At 44.6% G+C, this 22,408-nt stretch overlaps 3 protein-coding genes across 4 annotated transcripts; 2 read left to right on the top strand and 1 right to left on the bottom strand.

Moving 5' to 3' along the window:
• Window positions 1-764: 764 nt before the first annotated feature.
• Window positions 765-4,036, bottom strand: alg11 (ALG11 alpha-1,2-mannosyltransferase). Its single transcript, XM_015038160.1, has 5 exons — window positions 3,888-4,036; window positions 3,073-3,294; window positions 2,575-2,946; window positions 1,939-2,501; window positions 765-1,612 (listed from the first exon to the last, which is right to left on the bottom strand). The coding sequence occupies exons 1-5, from the start codon at window positions 3,932-3,934 to the stop codon at window positions 1,329-1,331; spliced, it is 1,488 nt and encodes a 495-aa protein (XP_014893646.1). The 5' UTR covers window positions 3,935-4,036; the 3' UTR covers window positions 765-1,328.
• Window positions 4,037-4,135: 99 nt separating this feature from the next.
• On the top strand, window positions 4,136-7,581 carry cpb2 (carboxypeptidase B2 (plasma)). The gene is made up of 11 exons (XM_015038161.1): window positions 4,136-4,351; window positions 4,640-4,715; window positions 4,805-4,929; window positions 5,003-5,111; window positions 5,186-5,287; window positions 5,674-5,778; window positions 5,872-5,982; window positions 6,492-6,582; window positions 6,693-6,895; window positions 6,983-7,067; window positions 7,139-7,581. Exons 1-11 carry the CDS (start codon window positions 4,275-4,277, stop codon window positions 7,360-7,362), a joined length of 1,308 nt encoding a protein of 435 aa, XP_014893647.1. The 5' UTR covers window positions 4,136-4,274; the 3' UTR covers window positions 7,363-7,581.
• A 618-nt stretch (window positions 7,582-8,199) lies between these two features.
• Window positions 8,200-21,934, top strand: zc3h13 (zinc finger CCCH-type containing 13). 2 transcript variants are annotated; one of them, XM_015038162.1, is made up of 20 exons: window positions 8,200-8,364; window positions 9,663-9,839; window positions 10,044-10,147; window positions 10,215-10,329; window positions 10,487-10,598; window positions 10,710-10,876; window positions 10,960-11,108; window positions 11,226-11,426; window positions 11,830-11,994; window positions 13,278-13,621; window positions 13,736-14,152; window positions 14,663-14,896; window positions 15,261-15,735; window positions 16,676-16,872; window positions 17,661-18,881; window positions 19,096-19,722; window positions 19,808-19,948; window positions 20,037-20,237; window positions 20,555-20,718; window positions 20,801-21,934. In XM_015038162.1, the coding sequence occupies exons 2-20, from the start codon at window positions 9,672-9,674 to the stop codon at window positions 20,999-21,001; spliced, it is 5,403 nt and encodes a 1,800-aa protein (XP_014893648.1). In that variant the 5' UTR covers window positions 8,200-8,364; window positions 9,663-9,671; the 3' UTR covers window positions 21,002-21,934. The 2 variants fall into 2 exon arrangements, with proteins under 2 accessions (XP_014893648.1, XP_014893649.1); XM_015038163.1 differs by having other exon boundaries at window positions 16,676-16,788.
• The last annotated feature ends 474 nt before the right edge of the window (window positions 21,935-22,408 follow it).

A 22,408-nucleotide genomic window follows, 5' to 3' on the forward strand; every position in this document is an offset into this window, starting at 1 on the left:
ATAAGGTAAAAAAATTTTTTTATGGGTGCAACAAAAAAAAAATTTGGGAAAAAAATTCCAATTTTTTTTTTTTTTTTTTTTTTTGCATTAACCCATCAACAGAGGAGGTAATTGTAGTACTCGTTTTCCTTCTGTGTAAATATTAGTTTTAATTAATTCTGGCTCAACAACACTTGTAATGTTTTCTGCTATATGTCTGTTTTTACCTATTAGATTCTGTCTCATTACTGCATAGAGATCATTCAAATAGTGTAGAAATGAATCTAAATTAACTTCCAGGGTTGTAGGATTATCGTATTTATGTTTAGCAATTATATTAGTAATTTCTGTAAAATAAATATGAAACCACCCTTAAAAATCAGTTGTTTCTAGAGGATACTTTATTTTTTCCAAAGCAAAACTAAATGTTATATTATCCAAATATCCAGAATTGTTGATGGTAAGACTGTAGGCAGAAAAGATCTCCAGTAACAGTCAATCTTGCAACAAATATAAAGGCCTCTGACTGAAGACTGTTGCTGGATGACATGCTGACAGTTCAAATCGGGAAGCCGAGACGATATTTCCCAGCAACGTCCTGGATGACGCCTTCAGCGTCACCAAGAAACGCTTATCCACCTCATTTGCTTTTGCCGCTCCTCTTTAAGTCTGTCTGGGTTATATGATTAGAAAGAGAGTTCAGAGTTCCAACAGAGGTTGGAGAATGTAAAAAGTATATAATCCTGTGAAAGATGAACCTCTTTCCAGAAAGAACAAACCATTCAGAAAGAATCAGCTACTTTATAATCAACACAAACTGTGTAAATTGCTTTACTGTTTTACAGATGCCTTGGAATATTTTTTTTCTACAATGTACTCAAATTAAAATAAACGGGGCAAAACAAAAAGGCAAAACTAAACATACTAAAGCTAGTTCCAGTGCATTGTTTACTACAAATCAAGATCTCCTTTTAAACTGATACATGAACATAAAATCCTAATGCACACGGTATCTTTGTTTTATTCACATTTAATATTAATAGACAGAAATATTTTTTTGTAAACAATTACTTGAACCCTCTTTTTAGAGGTTTTAAAATCAATTTGTTCCCGCTGAGAATTTTACAAAATGTACACTACAGACGAAAACGTCAAACATCACACTGCAGCTCCTTATGCACCTAAATACCTCACTGTAACAAAACGGTTTCAATTCAAGACACGTTTTCTACACGAGACAAGAGATTTAATTGTGTTTGACACAAGTCCTGCATGAAGCCACGAGTGCATTAAGGTGAAGGTGCCTCAGCTGGGACATTTAAAAAAAAACAACAAAAAACGAAAGCTGGTCATCGCTCCAGTGTTCCCATCAGAGGCTCCATGGCTGCCAGGAAGCAGGCTTCAAACTCCTGATCCGAGAAGCGTGCCACCGACTGCCGTGCATTGCGTCTGATCTGCAGGCGGCTGTCAGGCGGCAGAGCCAGGATCTTCTCTATGGCTTCGGCGTAACTGTCCTCCTCTTCTGCCAGGAATCCGGTTTGACCCCCGTCGAAAGGTCTGACGATGTCCAGTTTCGGACCCCCCGACTTGTGAGCCAGGATGACCTTCCCTGCTGCCATGCACTCCACAACGCCTAGAAGAGAAAACAGTAAGCGCATGCTGGCCAGCACAAACCTAGCCATATTTTAGCAGCTAGTTTACTAGTAGCCACAACTGCCTCCCTCAAATGCAGTGAAGATGTGTGTGCAACTCACATTTTGGCATAACAGTAAAGATTAAATAGTCCTGGCACAACAAAATATAAGACTTGCGATTAACAGACTAGCAGCCAAATTATTTTTAATGAATTTAATACTTTTAAGGCATTCATTTTAGATGCACGATATTGAGGCCTTTTGAGGACGTGCTGACATTTTGCATGATCACTTTGAAGACGGTGATCAAAATTATATTTTTTACCTATTCCGAAGTGTTCGTTCCACATGGTGTGCAGACCAATGGTGGCTTCGCTCATCTGCCTTTTCAGCTCCTCGAAAGATACGTTCAGTTTAAATTCCACCCGGTCTGCGACGCCCAGCTCTTGGCAGAGTCCCCGGAGCATCAGAACTCTGTCTTCATCTTCCTGGTTCCTGCATCCGCCTATCAGGACGAGCTTCAAGCCCTCCCTGACGCCCGACCTCTCCCTCCTATCCAAAACCTTCTTGAAGGCCCCAATCTGCAGCCGGTGATCCTTCTCTGGCCTGAACTGGCCGACGGAAACGATGGAGTGGCACCTCCTGTCCCCGTCCTCCTCCAGCGGGATGTCCAGGAAGGCGCTGACGTCGCAGGGCGGGTACACCACGCTGGTGCGGTTGGGGGAGCGCCACAGAGACAGGATGTGATCGAGGGTCCAGGAGGAGTTGACCATGATGACGTCGCTGCAGGAGCCGGCCATCCCGTAGAGAACGGCGAAGAGGCAGTAGTAGACCAACTTAAAGGCGCTCAGGAACAGACTGTTTGAGATGAAGTCTGGGTTGTTGAACCTGAGACAATCGCACTTTGTTAGCCGAGTGCATAGAAAGCAGCATCAGTTTGGCAAAAGCAGGTAGGCATTACCTTGGGTTCCTCTCCCTCACCACAGACAGCATGTCAGTGCTGATGGTGGGATAGTGAACGTAGCTCCCAACGCTGCAGCCTCCCAGGTAGCGAAACAGCGGCAGGGTGAAGGCGTAACCCATGGAGTCAATGTAAAGGTCCGGGACCAGTTCGGTCAGGGCCTCCCATCCCAGGAAGATGGACCCCACGCTCTGTCCCAGCAGGGTGAAGTGTGGAAACAGAGCGGGCTCCACCAGGACCCGGTGCTGCAGGAAGACGAAGCGGACCGGCCGCGGCAGCACAATGTTGAAGCGCTGTCGGGCTCCCTCCAGGATCTGCTGGCCCGTCACGCCCAGGTCCCCGGTGTACACCACAAAGTTGACGTCCGCGTATCTGCAAACAGCCGGGTTGCGTTAAATGCTAAGGGCAACGTTCATGAAATAAAAACACAGAATCCAGCACTATTTTCTTTACATTTTATCCCACTGAACAACTATATCTTTTAAATTTCTATGCTACCTGCTTTGTAGAGCCCTGATAGCACACCAGAGCACCCTCTCTCCCCCGCCACCAGCGTTGCAGTAAGGGTGGAAAAACGCCACCGTGGGACGACCTTCCCGTGCCCGCCGAGCATTCCTGCTGCTCTGCAGCCAGAGACGGACGGCCAGCACCAGCAGGACGAGGACAGCGACCAGCAGCACGCACAGAAGCAGCAGCGGGAGCAGCAACTTCCACAGCAACCTGAAACAAAGACATGCACTGTGTGTTTGGCTCATCTTTGTTTGTACTGCACTGGATGCAGAGTGGTTTACAGGAAGAGAGAAATCTGCAAAATTGGCACAAAAAGGTCTGAAAATATCCATCCGGTCCAAAGTTTCATAAAGAAAAAATAAAAATTTGTTTTGCAGCTGTATGTTGTAATTGTTTTTATCAGACAGAAGACTATACACTCGTCTGCAGCTAGTATTGAGCAAGCTCTGCACTGGTGGCAACACGATTCTGTTCAAAACTCATTTATCATTTAAGGCTATTCCTTCACCATTTAAATCAACACAGAAACACTGTCAGAGTTCTGGGGCATAACTTTACATCAGGGATACAAAACTAGCATTTTAACGGATAGATTTCACGAATTAAAAGCTTGCATATTTTTACAATTGGAATGGATTAAATAGACTAATGTAATGATGCGTAGAAACACAAACAATATCAATATTTTTACTGTTTTTCCCCATTATATTTTCTGCACAAAGTGAAACGGGAACCAGCATAGTTCATATTTAAATTCATAATTATTTTTATCCTCCGGTTTTAGCCGTTTGTTTGCATCTTACCTCGTTATTTCACACAAGTACAACACCAGCTGATCGTGAGCCGACATCTTTGCGTCAGCCCGGTCCGTGCGTCACAACGTCTTCATCTCTGCTCCCCTCATTGAGTTAGCTGTCTGGCGCCGCCAACAGGCGAGGTGGTATCACTGCGTCAGCGCTTCAGCGTGAACTAAGATGAAAACTAAAAAAATGCGTGGATTATTTTACATATATTCAGATTACATGGCTTTATATGACACCTGGTTAATAACTAATTAAATAATACTGCTTCTGCTGATCTCTGCCCTGCTCGTTGTTTTCTCAAAGGTAAAGTTTACTTGAACAAACAACAGCTTCAATCAATAATTTTGTACCTACCCCCACAGTTTGGACAGAGCTTGGACATTCATCATGACGACTCTTTGGGTGTTGTTTATTTTTTTAAATTTCGACCTGCTTCTAAAGACAGGACAATGCACAAAAACACGGTAAGTGGCTTTAGTTGATCTCGATTTTAAAAATGTATGCATTTTATTTCTGCAAGCCGTAGAAAATAACGCTTTGTCAGACATGAACATTCTTATGTAAACATAAGGAGCAATTGTGAGTTATATACATTCCTGTCAAAGTATTACAATTTAATTCTGCTTTTGTGTTTTTGGCACACTTCAATGCCATAGATCATCAAGCAAATGTTATTATCAGACAACTATAACCTGAGTAAATGTGAAATCCATGTTTGTTAAGTTGATGTTTTTTTTTTACATTCATTTCAGTGGCCAAGTTTTATCAATCACCCCTACGACTCAAGAACAAGTGGAGATTTTGAAGAATGTGTCCGCCCAGTATGAGGTAGCACTGTTCTCATCTTTACTACCGTTGACTTGCCTCTTGAGGTTATTTTCTTTCAGTAGACGACAACGTTGGACATTTTCTCTCAGACAGGTTTATGGCAGCCCGTTTCACCTCACAATATCAAAGAGCTAAAACAAGTCCACCTCTACCTTCCTGGGAACAGCTCCGAGACGGTCAAGAACCTGCTGCAGAGACACAACATTGCACACGAGTATGTGGCTCCTATTGTAAAGCACAGCTGCTTGTTTGTGCCACATTTGACCGTGTTGAAACCTTCATTGTAGAGTGATGCTGCCCAATGCTGATGAGATCATTGAAATGCAGATGAGGAACGACTCCGGCGACCCAAGAAGTGGCTCCACGTTTTACTACAGATACCACACTTTAGAGGATGTGAGACTCTGTGGGAGATCCTAACTCAGTATTTTATTTATTTTTCTTTTAATAACTGTGCTATTCTGTTGTAGATCTATGACTGGATTAACAGAACAGCCAATGACTATCCGGACAAAGTTGAAGCTATTCTTGTTGGCTCCTCGTATGAGAAAAGGCCACTGTACGCTTTAAAGGTAAACCTTTAGATATAAGGTTAAAATATGATGAAACCTCTAAAAACCCAACGTTTAATTTGACTATAAACGCTGTTTTTTCAGTTTACTAAGTCTTTTTCTTTTATATTTTGTGTGATACATGCAGAGAGAGTTTTAGGGGTGGAAGTAACTGTTTCCATGGAGATTTAATTAAAAGCTAGTTATTAGATGTGCTCAATTTAACAGTTAAATAAAATTTTCATTGTGAGATGAAGCTACAGCCATAGAAGTTAAACCTTTTTTTTTTTTTAATTCTTAACACATCTTTACAAAGCGGTGCATTTAAGAGCACAGGGTTCTATATCTGTAATAATTTGAAGTGAGTCTGAGACGTCTGGAACTAATGTCGCACTTTTGCCTTTCAGCTGTCTCTAAATAACAGACCAAACAAGAAAGCCATGTGGATCGACTGTGGGATCCATGCCAGAGAGTGGATCTCTCCTGCTTTCTGCTTGTTTTTCGTCCACTACGTGAGCACGCTTTATTTACAATTCCCCCCTCGAAAACTATCTGACTGTTTTTGTTCCAGAGTTCTGAAAGCCGGCTGCTCTTTTCCTTCACAGTCGCTGTCATTTTACAACGTGAACACTGAAATGACTCAGATCCTGGACAACATGGACTTCTACGTCCTGCCCGTCATGAACCCAGACGGTTACAAATACACCTGGACAAACGTAAGAACATCTGGAACACGTATTGTTTGCTGAGTCTCCTAAACGGTTTGTAGTAAACTGTTTGTTTCTTTTAGTTTTTATTCTTCAGTAAAGCTCAAATTTTTAGTGTGACAGATTCACCCACCTGAGCACTGGGTCGTTGCAGCCCCTCCAGAGTTTTGCAATTCATGCTCTTAGTTTGTACGTTTGAGTCTTTCGTGACAGTAAATTAGATCTCTTCAACAATGTTTTCTGTTTTTTAATAGTCTCTTTATCATTGTTTTACTCTTTTTAAATGTATTCTGTGTCCAGTTAGCCCTCTTTATGAACCTTTGATAAACATTTTATTTAATGTTTTTGTTGTGACTTTATTCATTCTTATGGAATATTTTCTTTCACCTTGAACCATTGTGTGCTTTCCTGATTTTTCCACATTATTTATTGTGATTTAGGATGTAGTTGCATCACGTGTCTCTGGGGTGACTTTATCTTTGAGAATGCCTGAGAATTTGTGTGATTTGTTTTTTCAGAGAAGAATGTGGAGGAAGAACCGTTCCCCCCAAAAGGGTACGTCCTGCATCGGAGTTGACCTGAACAGAAACTTTGATGCCAACTGGTGCAGTAAGTTCAGAAAAATTCAAATCCCTCTCATGTTTTTAAAAATTAAAAAAAAAAAAAAAAAAAAAAAAAGAACACATTATTTATTCAGTCTGATCATCTGTTTCATTCAGCAACAGGAGCCTCTTCCAATCCCTGCGACGAAACCTACTGCGGCTCCTTCCCTGAATCGGAGCCAGAGTCTCAGGCTGTCGCCAACTTCCTGCGCAGCCACAAGGAATCCATTCAGATCTACCTGAGCATCCACTCCTACTCTCAGATGCTCATCATCCCGTATTCCTGCTCCGTGGATGAAGCCGAGAATTACAGTGAACTGGTCTGATTCATTTATTTCAGCTGAAATATAAAGTTCCCAAAATCCTGAAACCATATGGATTTTTTTTCTCTTTTTTTTTTTTTATAGTATGAAATGGTCAAAACAGCTGCAGATAAAATCAGGAGATATTACAGAAACACCTACACATATGGAGCAGGAGCACAGATAATTTGTAAGGAATATTTATTTGTTGATCTTTGACTTGCTGAAGGCACATATTACCTTTACCTTTTCTGTCTGCAGACCTGGCTCCCGGTGGCTCTGATGACTGGGCGTATAATCTCGGCATTAAATATTCCTTCACTTTTGAGCTCCAGGATCGTGGCAGATATGGCTTCCTGCTGCCGCCATCCCACATTCAGGGCGCTTGCAATGAAGCTCTGCTTGCGGTGAAGACCATTGTTTTGAAGGTCATGGAGAAACCCCAAGCGTCAATGGGTTCCCGTCAAGCTGGACCTGCAGCTTGAGTTGTGAATTTAAATTGCTTCAGGAGTTTTTGAGTTACACCTTCTGTCACTGAATATGCTGAAGCATCACAACATTAGCCAAAATGTACAAAAGCGTTGGAAAATGTTTATATCTATAGAAAGAAGTGTCGCCAGATGTGATGAATTCAAACCTATTTCACAATAATGGATAAAAATATGACACAATTGCAAGTAAATAAATAAATGTAATTCATTGAAGTTTGTTTTCTCCTCTTTTTAAATGCAATTTTATTATCTTTTATATGCATACATGACTTTATGGTGGATGGGTCTACTGGTCCCCTGTTCAGTGGTGCCACTGTTGATCAGCAGCTTGTTTTTCATGAAAAATAAAAAAAAAAATAATAATGTGTACATTTTTTTAACAATAAATTACATTTATTTATAGAGTAATAAACCTAAATTGAATTTCTTGGAAATTTTGAGAAATTTTCTGTGGGATTTTTAATAAACATGTTATGATTTTTGCTTTGTCGGTTGTTCAACACTCATTGATACAAAGGGGGTCGTTTCTGAGAAAGCTTTCTGAAGTGCTGCATCAAAACAAAAATGGTAAGTTGAGTGGAAGGTAAAATTGCGGTTGAAAAAGGTGCACAAATTATAGAGATAGCCGCAGTCACTCTGAGATTAAAGTCAGGATTTTTAGATTGAAGCCGGAATTTCTATTTCTTGTTCTAAGAATTCAGATTTAAATCTTAGAAATTACTTTTTTCTTTTTTTCTCTGAATTCTTAGATTAAGTCTCCAATCCTCTTCCGTAGAGTGAAGGTATTTAGAAAGTCGCTGGTGGCGGTATTGTCAGCTCGCTACAGAGTTCCTCTAACAATACCATAGAAGAAGAACGGTGAGCGACTCTCCGCCAACATGTCGCCTGTCAGGGCAGCCTTCGCATTTGATTTGAAAGAATAAGCCTTGTTATTTTAACAAGCGCTCACTCCGCTAACTAGTCTAAAGTAGATGCGACACCAAAACAATATCCTGGGTGAGACCTAGTTTATATATCCGCATTATTAGCCTGTATTCTGCTGCAAATTGCTCCAGGGCCCATGCTAATTTTAGCATTAGCCTCAATTTGCTAGGATTCTCCCGTATGAAGTAGTCAAAAGCTATGGCTTCGAAACGGCTTAATATTTAAAATTAATTCTCATACAGATTAAAGGAGAATATGGTGCAGTATTATGACTACATATTTAGATAAAAACTGACTAGAAAACCTTGAGCTTTGCAGCATTAATGCTAACTTGTTTGAGCCGCAGAGCAGTGTTGATGCATCTGTTGCTCATTCATTGCTGTTTTCCTCACTAACTCGATCGGCATCAATTATGTAAATATTAAAACCAGATTTACTGGAATGTCATTTATAGTGTTACAAAATCAGCAGCATTAAGATATAAACTAAGCTACCGTTCAGAAAAATTTGAATTTAACGCAAATCGTTAGATTACAGAGTGTCAATCAAGGGAATATTTAAACATTACTTAGCTTTTTTGCCATATGATTGTATTTTTGTTTGATTTGTTGCTGTGTTATGTTGGATGCATAATTACGGCTTCTCAGTACCAATAATAATAATAATGTGATGATATGTAACATAATTAAATAAATGTCATGCAGAGCGGTGGGCGATACGGACCCTAAGGTTTCATCACAATATTTTGTGGTACTATTGTGAAAGCGATAAAAGTGAAGTACATCTGTGTGTAATTTTAGTTACCGCTGTGACTGCATGACACAGGAGTCCATAAACAAATACTTTCAAACTTAACATTTATTGATATTCTTCAAGAACAAAACAGTGGAGAAAATAAAGTAATAATATCGCCATTTTTGTTGTGTGTTTTCTTTTAAGCATTAATAATTCAAATTTATCTTTAGGTAGATACTTTATGGAACTAAAATTACTTAAAAATATAAAGGTCTGTCCTGTGCCTTACCCATCACCACTCTGGTGATGGGTAAGACATTATATGATATGAATGTGACATAGTACAGCGACAGTTTTTCTTTTGTTCTTTGCTTGTTTGTGAAAACACAAAACTAATAAAACAGTTTATATATATAAAGGTCAAAAATAGAATAGATTTCTATCTTGACTGATGTAGAGCATGTACTGCTGAGTTTTTGATAATTCATCCAAGCATCTTATCCCTGATCCATATCTGATATTTTTTGCAAAGCGCATCATGTTGACAGTCGATTCATTTCGACACTAAAAATGTGAGTTCAACATATAAAAATCGGCTCAAACCAACAATCTATCCGTACTGCAATCTCTCCCAGTCCTGCAGAATGTCCAAGATCAGGCGGAAGGTGACAGTGGAGAATTCAAAAACCATTTCGGACAGCGGGAGCAGCAGCAGCACCACGACCAGCAGCACCACCAACCCCGCCGCCCCCTCTCGCCGGCCCAGCGTGTTTGAGAGACTCGGTCCCAGCACTGGGAGTAATGCTGCTGATGTAAGCGTCATTCACTTTTTCTCTTCACCTACATCGATAAATCTGGTTATCCGTCTGTTGCTTTTAGTGGTTTCATATTTAATGTATCGCCTGGATAGAAATTTCTGCTTTTAACATCAAAGGAAAACTTGTATTTATGCCTTTGAATGTGAAAAATTTGGACTTTAAGACAGGCCTCAGGTTAACCCGTGCGTTTCTTTTCAGAGTCACTGCAGAAATTGGCTGAAGACCGGTACCTGCAGTTACGGCAACACTTGCCGCTACACACATGGAACTCAGCCACGAAGCAAAGGATTCACCTTCAGCCGGTAAGACCTGCACGCAGATTAGACCCGCATCAAACCAAACGCTGAGCATATCCGTTTGTGTGAGCAGGACAACCGAGAGGCCCACAGGTGACCTGCGGGAGAGGATGAAGAATAAAAGACAGGATGTTGACCCGGAAAACCTCAAGCGAGACCTAGACGAGCCCACATCCCCCACAGTGAGAGTAAGTTCTGCTGCGGAGAGTTTTTCTAGTAGCAATGACTCTTTCTTTTGAGAATGGAACCGTGAGATGTTGTTTTAAGCCCAGATTAATCAAAAGCAATAAATGGAACAGCTTATAAACTTACACTTTGAGTGATTTGTAAGTTTGCCTTTAATAGCAGAGAGATCCCTCTAGAGGGCGACACAGAGAGAAGGAGGACATAAAGATCACAAAGGAGCGTACCCCGGCCAGTGAAGAAGAGCCTGCAGAGTGGGAAACTAATCGTGAAGGTGCATTAAAACAATAATAGCACTGAATGTTCATAATTACGTCTCATAAAATGCTATACCTGGTGTGTTTCTGTGCACTAAACATTTATCTCCTCCCATTTTGACGTTCAGATTCTGATATCGGCGACTACGACTACGAGTTGTCCCTCGAGATGAAGCGGCAGAAAATTCAGCGAGAACTGATGCAGCTGGAGGAGGAGAACCTGGACAAGAGAGAAGATATAGTCATCAAGAAAGACGAGACCCCCGCCAAGACCAGAAGCACGGGTTTGCCGAAGGTAAGAGGCGCCTGATTGCGCACAGATTCAGACGCAGCTTGGTTGTTACCGTGGTTTTCAATTCGATCCGCTCCATCCAACAGGTCTCTGACGAGCTGCTGAGCTCCAAAGAGTCGCCCGTGTCCAGAAAGTCCAGCGGCTCCCCAAAACACAAGAGTGGAGTCAAAGGGGCCGCGTCTGGGAAGAAGGAGAAGAAGTTAGCACTGGCATTAGCCGTTTCAGAAACAACCAGGTATGCAGGGATCTCTTTGAGAAGATGGGTTTTATCCTCCTTGCAGTGACTAAACTTAAGTTGAAATCACAGAACGTGATGGTTTTTGTATAAATTTGCATTTTATGTCTTATTTAGACCAACAAAAGCGAGTCACAGCAAGAAAAAAGGCCCCCGCACGCCGAGTCCTCCTCCCCCTGTCCCGCTGGACATTCCTGTGGTCGGGAAGAAGCATAAAGGCAAACACAAAAACAAGGAGAAGACCGAGGAGAAGCAGAAGGAAGGGAAAGACCGGGGCAGAGATACGGAAAAACACAAAGAGAAGAAGGAGAAACGCAGGTCAGCTGTTGCAACCAAAGTTTTCTTACTGTCTTCTTTGTCTATAATTTATGAAAACATACATTAATTTTCTTGTTTTATGTGAAATGCCAACACAAATTGGTGCAGAAAGATGACATGGAAGAAAAAATGCCACTTTGTCAAAGCTTTTTTCTACTAAACATGATGCTGCCTCCGCCGAATGCTTTGTGCATTGGCCAAGCTGTTTGATTTTGTTCTAATTTTCCAGAACAACCCAAATATTTTGTATTTAATATGCCGTGCAAACCAAGTTGATGCAACAAAGCTGGTTCACGTGTTTGCAAACCCACATTTAAATTCACACAATTTACCAGATTTGTAAAACAAAATTGCTTTTATTATCATTTTGCCTCAACCACTTTGCTTCCTTCTGTTTTTCTAGGGATCGTTCAGAGAGTTCCCACAAGGCCAAGCGTGCGCTGACGTCAGAGGAGCATTCGGGCAGCGTGTCGTCTCCCTCCAGAGACTCTTCGCCTCCAGCCAGGAAGAAGTCAGCTTCTCCCAAAGCTTCCCACAAAGCCTCGTCTCTAGCCTTCCCCCCCCAAAGGTTTGTCCAAGTTCTCTTTTTAGCGTCCCCTTAGGATTGCTTGAAATCCTTGAAAATGCTTGAACTTTATTTATAAAGACCTTAAAACTGCATGATTTTATGATGAAGTTCAATCTATCGTTTTGTTTAAAAGTCTAAATTTGGAAAGCGTGATGTACAGTTGAAACCAGATATTTAAAGATAATACAAAAGACACCTGAATGTTAAATCAGACCAAACTTCTCTTGTTTTAGGTCAACTAGAACCGCCAACATTTTTTTCTACTCGGTAAATGCCAGATAATTTGGCAAGAACATTTTTTAGAGATTTTTTTTTGCAACTTTCTCAGACCAGTCAGGTGTATAGAATGAGTGCCGATCACCAAAACCGATCACCTTTATCTCATTTCGCAGTCTGCCTGTGCAGCTGATCGCCTCTTTCCTTCACACTGCACAAGCACAACTATAAACGCTCTGAGTGAACGGGGACGTGTTGCGTGTTGCGGTGGAAAATTACCTCTGGGGGTGAAGCAGGTCAACATGCATCAACACAACAAATCTAATGTGGCATTTAAAAAAAAAAAAAACAAGCACTTGAAGTTTGGCTATATCGAGGCTCAGTGCAGGAAAAAAAGGACATCCGGAGCGGCCAGATAGCAGGTAAAGCAGCGCACAACTACCAACGCTCACCTGGATTAGCATCACGTCGGAAAGCTGAACACATAACCTGAAAAATGATGGAAGTCCTGGAGCTGGCGGTGTAAGACGCTGGTTCTGGCCTCGCTCTGGGACGGTGCGCCGTTTCTGCTGTACCCAGCAGTGAACTCTCATACCAAAAGTCTGCTTAAAGCTGCAGCATGTAACTGAAGAATAAAAAGATTTTAGATATGTATTAACATATGTCTATTATGTCTAAATCAGGTGAATTTATTGCCAAATAATTTTTTCCATTTTGCCAGATAACATGGCATCATTTATACCTAAACCGAAAAATTAGCAGCGAATCCAGGCGATCGGCAGAGATCGGCCTCATGGATGATCGATATCTGAATCGGCAGCAAAAAACCTGATCGGAGCATCCCTATAAAATACTATTATTATTAATAGCAGTAATAACGATATGTGATTTAGTTCCTTTAAATTGGTTTTATCTCCAAAGTGGTGATAGAGAAGTTTGAAATTGTACCATAAAAATGCTTGAAAAGTGCTGAATTTTACCGTGGGAAAGTGTTCTTCCTACTTTACCCGATCTGTTATTGAAACTTGAAAAACAGTAGTGCTGAGGGATTGGTTTTGTCGCTGCAGGTCTCCTTCCCCGCTCCGCCACCAACGCAGCCCCACTCTCCCCCGCCACCACTCCCCCTCATCCCAGTCGGGCTCCTCCGCCCATCGCCTTTCCCCCTCCCCTCGGCGGCGCCGCTCCTCCTCCCCCTCCTACCACCGGAGCTCCGCAGCGCAGGTCGGCGCTTCTTCGCCTCTCCACTCTCGGCGCTCCCGATCGCCTCCCACCTCTCACGACGCCTCCTCTCCACACCGGCGGTCCAACAGGTCCAGCCCCGCCCGCCACCACTCCAGGGGCAGAGAGCGAAGTCGCGGCGACCGAGAACGGACCCCGCCCATCCAGGAGCGCAGGCACGACCACAGAGACGGTATCTTTTGTTTTTTCTGTCATATCTCAAGGCCAGAGAGATACGGCCTTGATAAATTCAGCTGTAGGTAGAATTTCCTCTTGAATGCTCTTAAACTTCTGCGTCTCGTCGCAGAGAGCCGCAGCAAACGAGAGAAGGATCGCGACGATCGCGACTATGACTCCGAAGTTCGAGATGACCGGGAGACCAGAGAGGCCCGGGAGCGACGTGACGCTCGTGAGCGAGCGAGAGACGCAACCCGAGATTCCCGCGACAACCGAGACGGCAGGGACTTGAAGGACTCCAGAGAGATCAAGGCGGAGACTCGCTCCAGCCGGGAGTCACTGGAGCGCCGCGACCGCGAACGGGAGAAGGAGCGTGGGAGGGAAAAGGAGCGGGGCGACGCCTACAGGAAGGAGGAGCCGCCTCTGGACGACAGGGCTTATGGGCGAGGTCACGGGCGGGACGATGGAGGGAGGATGGAGAGCAAGATGGACAGAGCTGAGAGGAACGGCAGAGGGAGGGGGCGGGCCAACGAAGCCTCTGATAAAGGTCAGACAAAACGCAGACCTCATCATGTGATTCACTTCCTTCATTTACAGGATGTCCAGGATGTTCAATTCATGTATACAAAATGATGCCTTTAAAACATCTTAAACTCATTTTAAAAACTTAAGTTAACCTTAAACACATTCATCACAGGTCTTAAATTTTATTTTGGCAGCAATATTAGAGCTTGTATTGGAGCTTATTTTTGTCTTGCGGGATTTTTCTGTCAGGCAAATCTTTGAGACACCCAGACATCCGCTAACCAGCTGCTATTATACCATTGCTAGGTAGAAGACCTGGGCAATAAATTAGTAACAGTAACTCTGATCCAGAATCACACAGCATTTTGGGAGATGTAAGCAGAGGAAAGACTTTAGCTGACTTTGGCAGTATTTCAGATATTTAAAACAAGTAATTAATCATTTTTGACATCGACTAGTCTTAAAAGTCTTACATTTGAGTTGGTGAAACCTCCAGAAACCCTGAATTACGTTTTTTTGTTCCTGCACCCAGGCTCCAACAGAAACTCCCGCAGCTCCCAACTGGACAGCGGCTACGACAACTGGGAGTCGCGGAGCAGCGCGGTCCGGGACCGGAGCGTGGAGCGGAGCGGCAACGAGAGAGGCTCAGACAGGACTTCGGATCGGGACCGCTACGAGAGCGACCGCAGAGACCACGCTAGAGACTCGTCCTATGACCGGAGGGGGGGGCATGGAGAGAGGGATCACCGGGACAACCGAGACAGAGGTGGGGGTCGCCGTGGGAACTGCAGGGAACGTCAGCTTTAGAGAGAAACACTGAAAATATGAACGATGTCTGGAAACAATTATCTGCTATTCACACTCAGCCTGCGCTTAGGAATTTAACGAAAAATCAGAATATAATGGGGAACTAAATGTATTTAATTAATTCAAATCAAGAAATGAATCTGATGTATTTCTAGTGGTTATTTCTAAATTTCTCTTTTGATTAGATATTTTTTTCCTATCTGCAATAACACTTCAATGTCAAGTTTATCTTATTGTTTCCTTCTGCCTTCTTTTTCTTCATGACTTTTTGCACAAGTTGGAGAAGATTTTTATTTTTCCCTCTCTTTTCTTTTTTTTCCCAGGTTCTCCAAACAGATATCAGAGGAGATCCGAGGAGTCAGAGAGGGACGAGCGGAGGACGGACCGAGCGGAGGACAGACGGGACGACAGGGCCCGCGAGAGAGAGAGGGAGCGGGAGAGAGACAGGGAGCGAGAGAGGGAGAAAGAGAAGGAGCGAGAGAGGGAGAGAGAAAAGGAGAGAGAGAAAGAGAGAGAGGCAGAGAGGGAGCGGGCCAGGGAGAGAGAGAGGGAGCGAGAACGGGAAAGAGAGAGGGAGCGGGAAAGGGAGAGGGAGGAACGAGAGCGAGAGAGGGAGCGGGAGGAGAGGGAGCGGGAGAGAGAGAGGGAAGAGCGGGAGAGAGAGAGGGAGAGGAAAGAGAGGGAAAGAGAGAGAGAACAGAGGGAGCGGGAGAGGCAGCGGGAGTGGGAGGAGCGAGAGAGAGGGAGGGAGGAGAGGCGGGAGAGGAGAGAGGGCAGCAGGGACGAGCGGAAGATGAGGCACGTCTTAATCTCAGCCTCCGCTTTAATCTGCTTAATCTCGAGCTGCAGAAACATTCATTCAGTTTTAATAAATATAATTACATTTTAATGAGTGATGCTGCAGGAGGGTTGATTGGCCTAAAAACAAAATCTTGCCAAGTATTTTCACCTACACTTGGAATATGACAAAACTTACAAATAACTTTTGAGCAACATCTTGTTTGAAATAAAGAATATCTTAAAACTGATCAAAAGTGTTTGTTCCACTGGCAGATTGTTTTACTGGAAACCTGGAAAAAATGTCTTGTTTAAATAATATTGAGGAATTATTTACTTAAAACAAGGTCCTGTTTCTTGCAAAAAATGTTACTTATAGGTTAGTTTTTTCACATTTCAAGTCTGCTAAGATATTTGCGCTTAAAATTAGATCAAACATACTTGGTAAGATCTTGTGTTTTTGCATCGTATTTCTCTACAAAGTAGAGGAATATTAATTTTGATTATGACGTGTAATTTAAAAAGCAAAATGGGATAAATACCTAAAAAAAATCATATAATTTGGAAATTAAAATTGAGTACTTTTACATTAGCAAAGTACACTATAAAATTATCAAATTTTGAAGGTGAAATGATGAAAATTAAATAGTTGTTTTATATTTTCTTGGATTCAGCATTTGTTACGCTGCAGCGTTGAACTATAAAATTATTTTCTAAAATAAAAATTCAAAAAATAACTCTCAGCTTGACTGAATGAAAAATATTTGGATTCAGTTTTAAAATATATAATATAGATGAATTGTACATTTAAATAATTATAGTTTAAAAAATAAATCTTAGCTAAATTGTATTGCTTTTTTTTTTTTTTTCCACGCTTTTCTAATTTTAATATTTAATAAATTGGGTCCCTTTTACCCGCTTGTGGCTCATGATTGTTTTCTTTCTCGCCGCCTCTCTACAGCCGTAAAAGGCTCCGGGTGGAGAGCAGCCCCAGCCCCCAGCCTTTGCCCAAGCGAACGGCGCGGGACTTCAGCCCGGCGGACAGCGACGGCTACAATAGCGGCGAGGACAAAAGTGAGCGCCCGGCCGGCCGCGGGCAGGCCAAGCTCCACCCTCAGCCCCTCCTCCCCAGCCCCGTGTGTCTGCCTCCGTCTGACAGTAGGGAAAATCTTTTTGAAAAGGACACACTGCTGTTTGATTTGCTTGTGTAAGGCAAATACGCCCTTCTGTTTATCGGCCAATCAGACACATCCGTTTGCTGGCGTTCTTGGTAAAAATGCGTGAAAAGCCTTGAAGTAAATGCAGCTTTTACTGCAGTGGTACGAACCCGCTCTGAAACGTGTAATCGTTAACTTATGTGTTAATTTATTCAGTTAAGGGGAAAAGAGGAGCCATAATTATTGGAGGTTATATTCTAGATTTGCTTTTGCTGCTTCTCTTTAAAAGGGCCGTGATTCAAGTTTTATGCGAGTCTTTGAAGATCCTTCTGGCTGTTAAAACAAACCAAAAAAAAACAAACTCCCAGTTTGTTGCCATGGATACACATGACTATGGTCATCTCTTTTAGCTGTGCACATTTTTTTCCAGCAGTCTCTCCTTTCCAGCTCAAATTCAGCACTAGAAATGGACATCATCTTTTATCTGAAATCCCAGCAGAACTTAGGAAACAAAATAAAATATATATATATTTTTTAGGCTTTGCTTCCATAGAACACGTCAGTGTAGAGGAATCTGATGGTTGCTATGGAGACTGGGTGACACTCAGATGCTGTAAATGTTTGAGTCAGTTTTTGTCGCTGCAGTAAAAAGAATTTACAGGCTTTTTAAATGTCTTCATCAGAGGTGCTAAAACATTTCTACCCGTCTGTAAATATGTAGCTTACCCCCCTAAAATAGAGAGTTTAATTTCTGACATTTTCCCCCCCGTCTACGTGTTTTATGTGCAGGCGGGGATAAGCACCGTCTGCTGAGCCAGGTGGTGAGGCCTCAGGACCGCTTGTCCCGGTCGCCGCCACGAAGCGCCGCGCCCAGTGAGAAGGCCGCTTACTGGAAAGACGAGGACCGCCGGGGAGCCGGGGACAAGCGGGACGCGCGCGGCCGCCACGACGAGCTGGAGACGCGCGCAGATCGAGGCCGAGGAGGCGAGAGGCGGGCGGAGTACATTCCCGATGCTACGTCAGACTCACGCGGCCGAGGCCGAGACCAAAGAGAATCAACTCCACCGCCTCCACCTGCAGCGACTCCCACCGTCAGCGAAGACACCGCCGCCGCCCAGTCCCACGAGGAGGGCAAAAAGAAGACGAAGACGCAGAGGAAGGGAGTGAAAAAAGGGCGTAAGGAAGAGGATATTCCTGTAGGGGCTGCTCTTGCTCCCACAGAGCCTCCAGCCAGCGTGTCTGCAGACGTCCCTCCGCCTCTACACTCACCGAGAAAAGGAGCCAAGAAGAAGGGACATGAGAGGAAGAGGAAGCGGTCGCCAGGCGGGGAGTCTGATGCATCAGAGGAGGAGACGGCCGTCCAGGCGGCGCCCAGCAAGAGAAAGAGAGGCCCCCGGACGCCACCGCCGTCCATGAGACCAGATCGTCATGCAGCCGCCACCACAAACACCGAGCGCTCCCCGCTTTCCAAAGCGAACAACTTTAGCGATTGGTCCGATGAGGAGGAGTCAGACAGAGGAGGAGCGGCAGACACACAAGCCCCGCCCCCTCCTGCTGAGAGGACTCCGTCCGAACCGCTGAGGAGGGGCGCCGGACACAGGATGGGCCGAGACCGGGAGCGGGGGGGCGCGCCACCCATCGCCCCGCTGCTCTCCCCGGACCCCCCCATGCTGCTGCAGACTCTGACGCCGCAGCCGCTGATGTCCCAGCCGCTGCTGCGGAAACCTCCGCCGGAGCCGGCGCGCAGCAGCAGCATGGGCAGCAACCAGAGCCGGGCGTCGTCCCGCCGCCCGCGCTCGCCTTCCAGCGAGTCGGCCCACCTGGACGACCCTCAGGGGCCCCGCCTGCGCCGCGGCCGGCTGCAGGGCTCCAACTCTAGAGACCGGGACCGGGACAGAGAGCGGGAGAGAGAGAGAGAGCGGCCGATGGTGGGCGATCCTCCTGGGGGCGAGAGGAAATCCAGAATCGATCAGCTGCGGAGAGGGGAGCCCAGCCGCAGCACTTCTTCAGGTCGTTATTCATAACCTGTCTGGAGCCAATAATCAGATTAATCACGATGAATCAATTGTTGAAATATCGGCAACTAATTTAGTAAACGATTAATTTTTAGCTGGACTCAAACAGACAGACTCAAAAAAAAAAGCCATTTGCTGAAAGAACATCATAAATAGAGCAGTAATTAAGACAAATCAGCCCTAAACTTCTGATCTGACTTGTTTTGTAGACCGTCAGGATTCCCGCAGCCACAGCTCCAGGCGCAGCTCTCCGGACTCTGAGAGGCAGGCCAGGTCAAGGTCGCGAGCCGGCTCCTATGACAGTCGAGAACGGGAGCCTTTCGAGCGAGAGCGGGATCGTAAGGACTTCCGCCCCCAGCAGAACCAGCAGCAGCAGCAGCCGCCGCCGCCACTGCACCTCCAGCAGCCCGTCCAGCCCCAGAGAGACTGGGAGCCGGAACCCAGGGACTGGCCGAGCCGGGGTCGCGACCCCATGCTGATGCGTCCCGGCCGGGAACCGCTGCTAAGGGGCGAGAGGGACATCCGGGAGCGCGAGCGGCTGCTCCCAGAGGGCCTCATCCAGCAGCACGAGCGAGAGCGCGAGAGGGAGCGTGACCGAGACGGCCGGGCCGATCGAGGTGCAGATCGAGAACGGGAGAGGGTGATGATGGACCTGCCGCCGCACGGCGACCCGAGAGCTGCGGCACGAGGCGACGCAAGAGGCGACATGGTGAGGAGCGACTTCGAGCCTCTGCTCCCGAGAGAAGCCTTCAACCCTCCGGAGCCAGAGAAATCCAGCAACAGTCACCATCCAGCTGGAGATCAGCGCGAGCCGGAGAAGACGGAAAGCATCGACGGTGAGAAGACAAGACGGGGGAAAAAAAAAAAAACACGTCTTCACCTCACCTTCTTCATGTGAATTAAAATGTAACATTTTTCTAGGAGAGGATGATGGGAAAGAAGATGAGCAGTCCATCGCTTCTGTTGGAGAGGAGTATGAACCCATCAGCGACGATGAGCTGGATGAAATTCTGGCCGACAGCCAGAAAAAGGAGGATCAGCAGGAGGAGGAGAAAATCACAGGTACTTGGCTGCAGTACTTTTTCTAGCTTCTGCAGTCATTCTTTTAAGTAATCCCACAAAACCTATCTAACCTCGCACATGTCCACAGGTCCCCTCGATGTGATCGATGTGGACTGGTCCAGCTTGATGCCCAAGCAGAAGCAGGAGCCGCGGGCGGCGGGTGCCGCTTTGCTCCGCTTCACGCCAGGCGCCGTCCTGCTGAGGGCGGGCATCTCCAAGCGCCTCGCAGGCCCAGAACTCTTAGAACAAGTCAAAGAGGTGTGCAGGTCGGAGCTGGACGATCCCAAAGGTGTGTGTGTGTCTGAGATTTCCTGCAGCAAATCTCAGGAGGCCTCTGACTGAAGACGGTCTCCTGATTCTGTTTCCGGGGCAACAGAGAAGAGGCTCCACAATAATCTGACTAGAATTACACTATCAGTTGTTAGTGAGCACTGCTAATCCACCTCATTTGCTTTTGTTGCTCCTCTTTAAATCTCTATTTGGCCTTGTGGTTACAAAACCTGGCAAAGAGATTTTTATTTTATTCTTTCAAATGATTTTATATTGATTTGCTCCTGGTTTTAAATTATTTTGTAATCGATTACGCTCTTGTTTCTCTCATATCAGATGCTGACAAGCTCTTTGAGCATGACCTGGGAGCGCTCAACATGGCTGCCCTGAACAGGCGGGTGGAGAGGGCCGGTTTACTGAGCAACCTGGGACCCTGCTGTAAGGCGCTATGCGCTCGCAGGGACTTTGCCATTCGCCGGCAGCTGTTGAAAAACGAAAAGGTAACTAAATGCTCCTTAACTCGTAACTAATAAAATGTCACGCGTGTGTAAAAGAGAAAATAAAAAATATTCCTTTCAATAGGGTCAAACGAAGCAGTACCCCACTACACCTGTGGTGGACAACGAGCTGCTCCAGATGAGCATCCGTCTCTTCAGAAGGACCGTGGCCGGTCAGACCTCGGCCCCGGAGAGGTCAGAGAGCGGGTCGGCTCCGGCAGGCGAGGCTGCCGAAACGGGCAGCAGCAAGCTGAGCGCAGCTCAACCAGAGGTTTGCGTGTCCTGAGAGTAAAACGCATTAAAAGTCTTCACCCGAACTTTTACTCTCCATCACTTTTCTTTACATAAGAGCCCTGTTTAGTAGTAAGAGGGCGTGACCATGTGACAGTACTCTAGGACCCCCTGCTGATGAGCCCATAGAAGTGTGTACTCTGTATTCAACATGTCTAATTCATGTTTTTGTGCTGTTTTAAAAGTCATTTTTAATTTACGGATCTTCTCTCGATTAACAAACTTCGTTTGTTTTTGTATGTTCTGCATTGGTTGCTATAAATGTGCATTAAAATGGTTAGATCTTCGGGGGGGTTTTTTTTTCTTCTTCTTCTTCTTCTTCGCTTTGTGCAAAACTGACCGTCCAGTCGTGGAAAATATGGAACATTTCATGTTCATAACGAATGAGCAGATTTGGTGAGGGTAAAAATCCACATCCTGCAGAGACTTGAACGAACTTACGACAAAGCACTGCCAAATTATTCTGTTGGTCTGTATAAACAGTATAATGTGCTTCAAATAGCTGAAATGAATGGCTTGGCAGTGACTCCATGACTTGAACTGAAGAGTGTGCAGAGCACTAGCAGGCAAACACTGCCTTGTTGAGTTTCCTTGTCAACCCACAGAAAAGGAAATTCCCTACAGGAGAAAGCCTGATGCTTAGCGAATAATCAGTGAGGATGGGAATGGTGCAGGCCGTGTGTTCTGGCTCTGTTGGCACAGCGGAGGCCTTGGATTCAGTGCGACTTCACCCTCGCACCACCTTTGTTTCAGGATTGCGTTACACCCGACATCATGAAGACGAGGACAAATCTGGTTGTAGCGTTGGGACTGCACACGTGAATGCTAGAAAACAGTTTTTTCTGTGTCATTTCAAAGTGTACAAGTAATATTTGGTGTGGTGTTGACTTGTTTTCTATTGTAAAATAAATGTAGAATAACATCCTTACGCTGTGGTTAAACTGGGACAAGTCTGAAGAGCTGAAAATACGTGTCTTGACGTCTTCCTTTTGTACTTTTCTTCGTTCCTTGAGTCCAACCTTCCAAGTTTTCTAACTCATTTCCTGCCTTGCATCCTTCCTTTTCCCCATCCTTCCTTGTCTCCTGCCATATGAAGGAGCCATTTCTTTGTATTCTGATGATCATTTCTTGGTTTGTATTTTATGAAAATATCAGTGACGTACAATTTATACAGCTTTAGTTTTCTCGGAAATACAAATGGGTAAGTTTTCCTCTTGTTTGTTTTCGGGTTGTTAAATTTGAAAATTACAATTGATATATTTCCTTACCTTTTTTTTTTTTTTTTTTTTTTTTAATACCACAAACATGGTATCGGTGTCAGATGTACTCATACCTGAAAAAGCCATCCCAGGCTCCTTCCAGACATACAGAAGAGACAAAAGAAGAAAACAAAAAGAACATT

Source organism: Poecilia latipinna, unplaced genomic scaffold (assembly GCF_001443285.1).
Source record: "Poecilia latipinna isolate Pla-1442-1.1 unplaced genomic scaffold, P_latipinna-1.0 Scaffold432, whole genome shotgun sequence".
Lineage (NCBI taxonomy): Eukaryota > Metazoa > Chordata > Actinopteri > Cyprinodontiformes > Poeciliidae > Poecilia > Poecilia latipinna.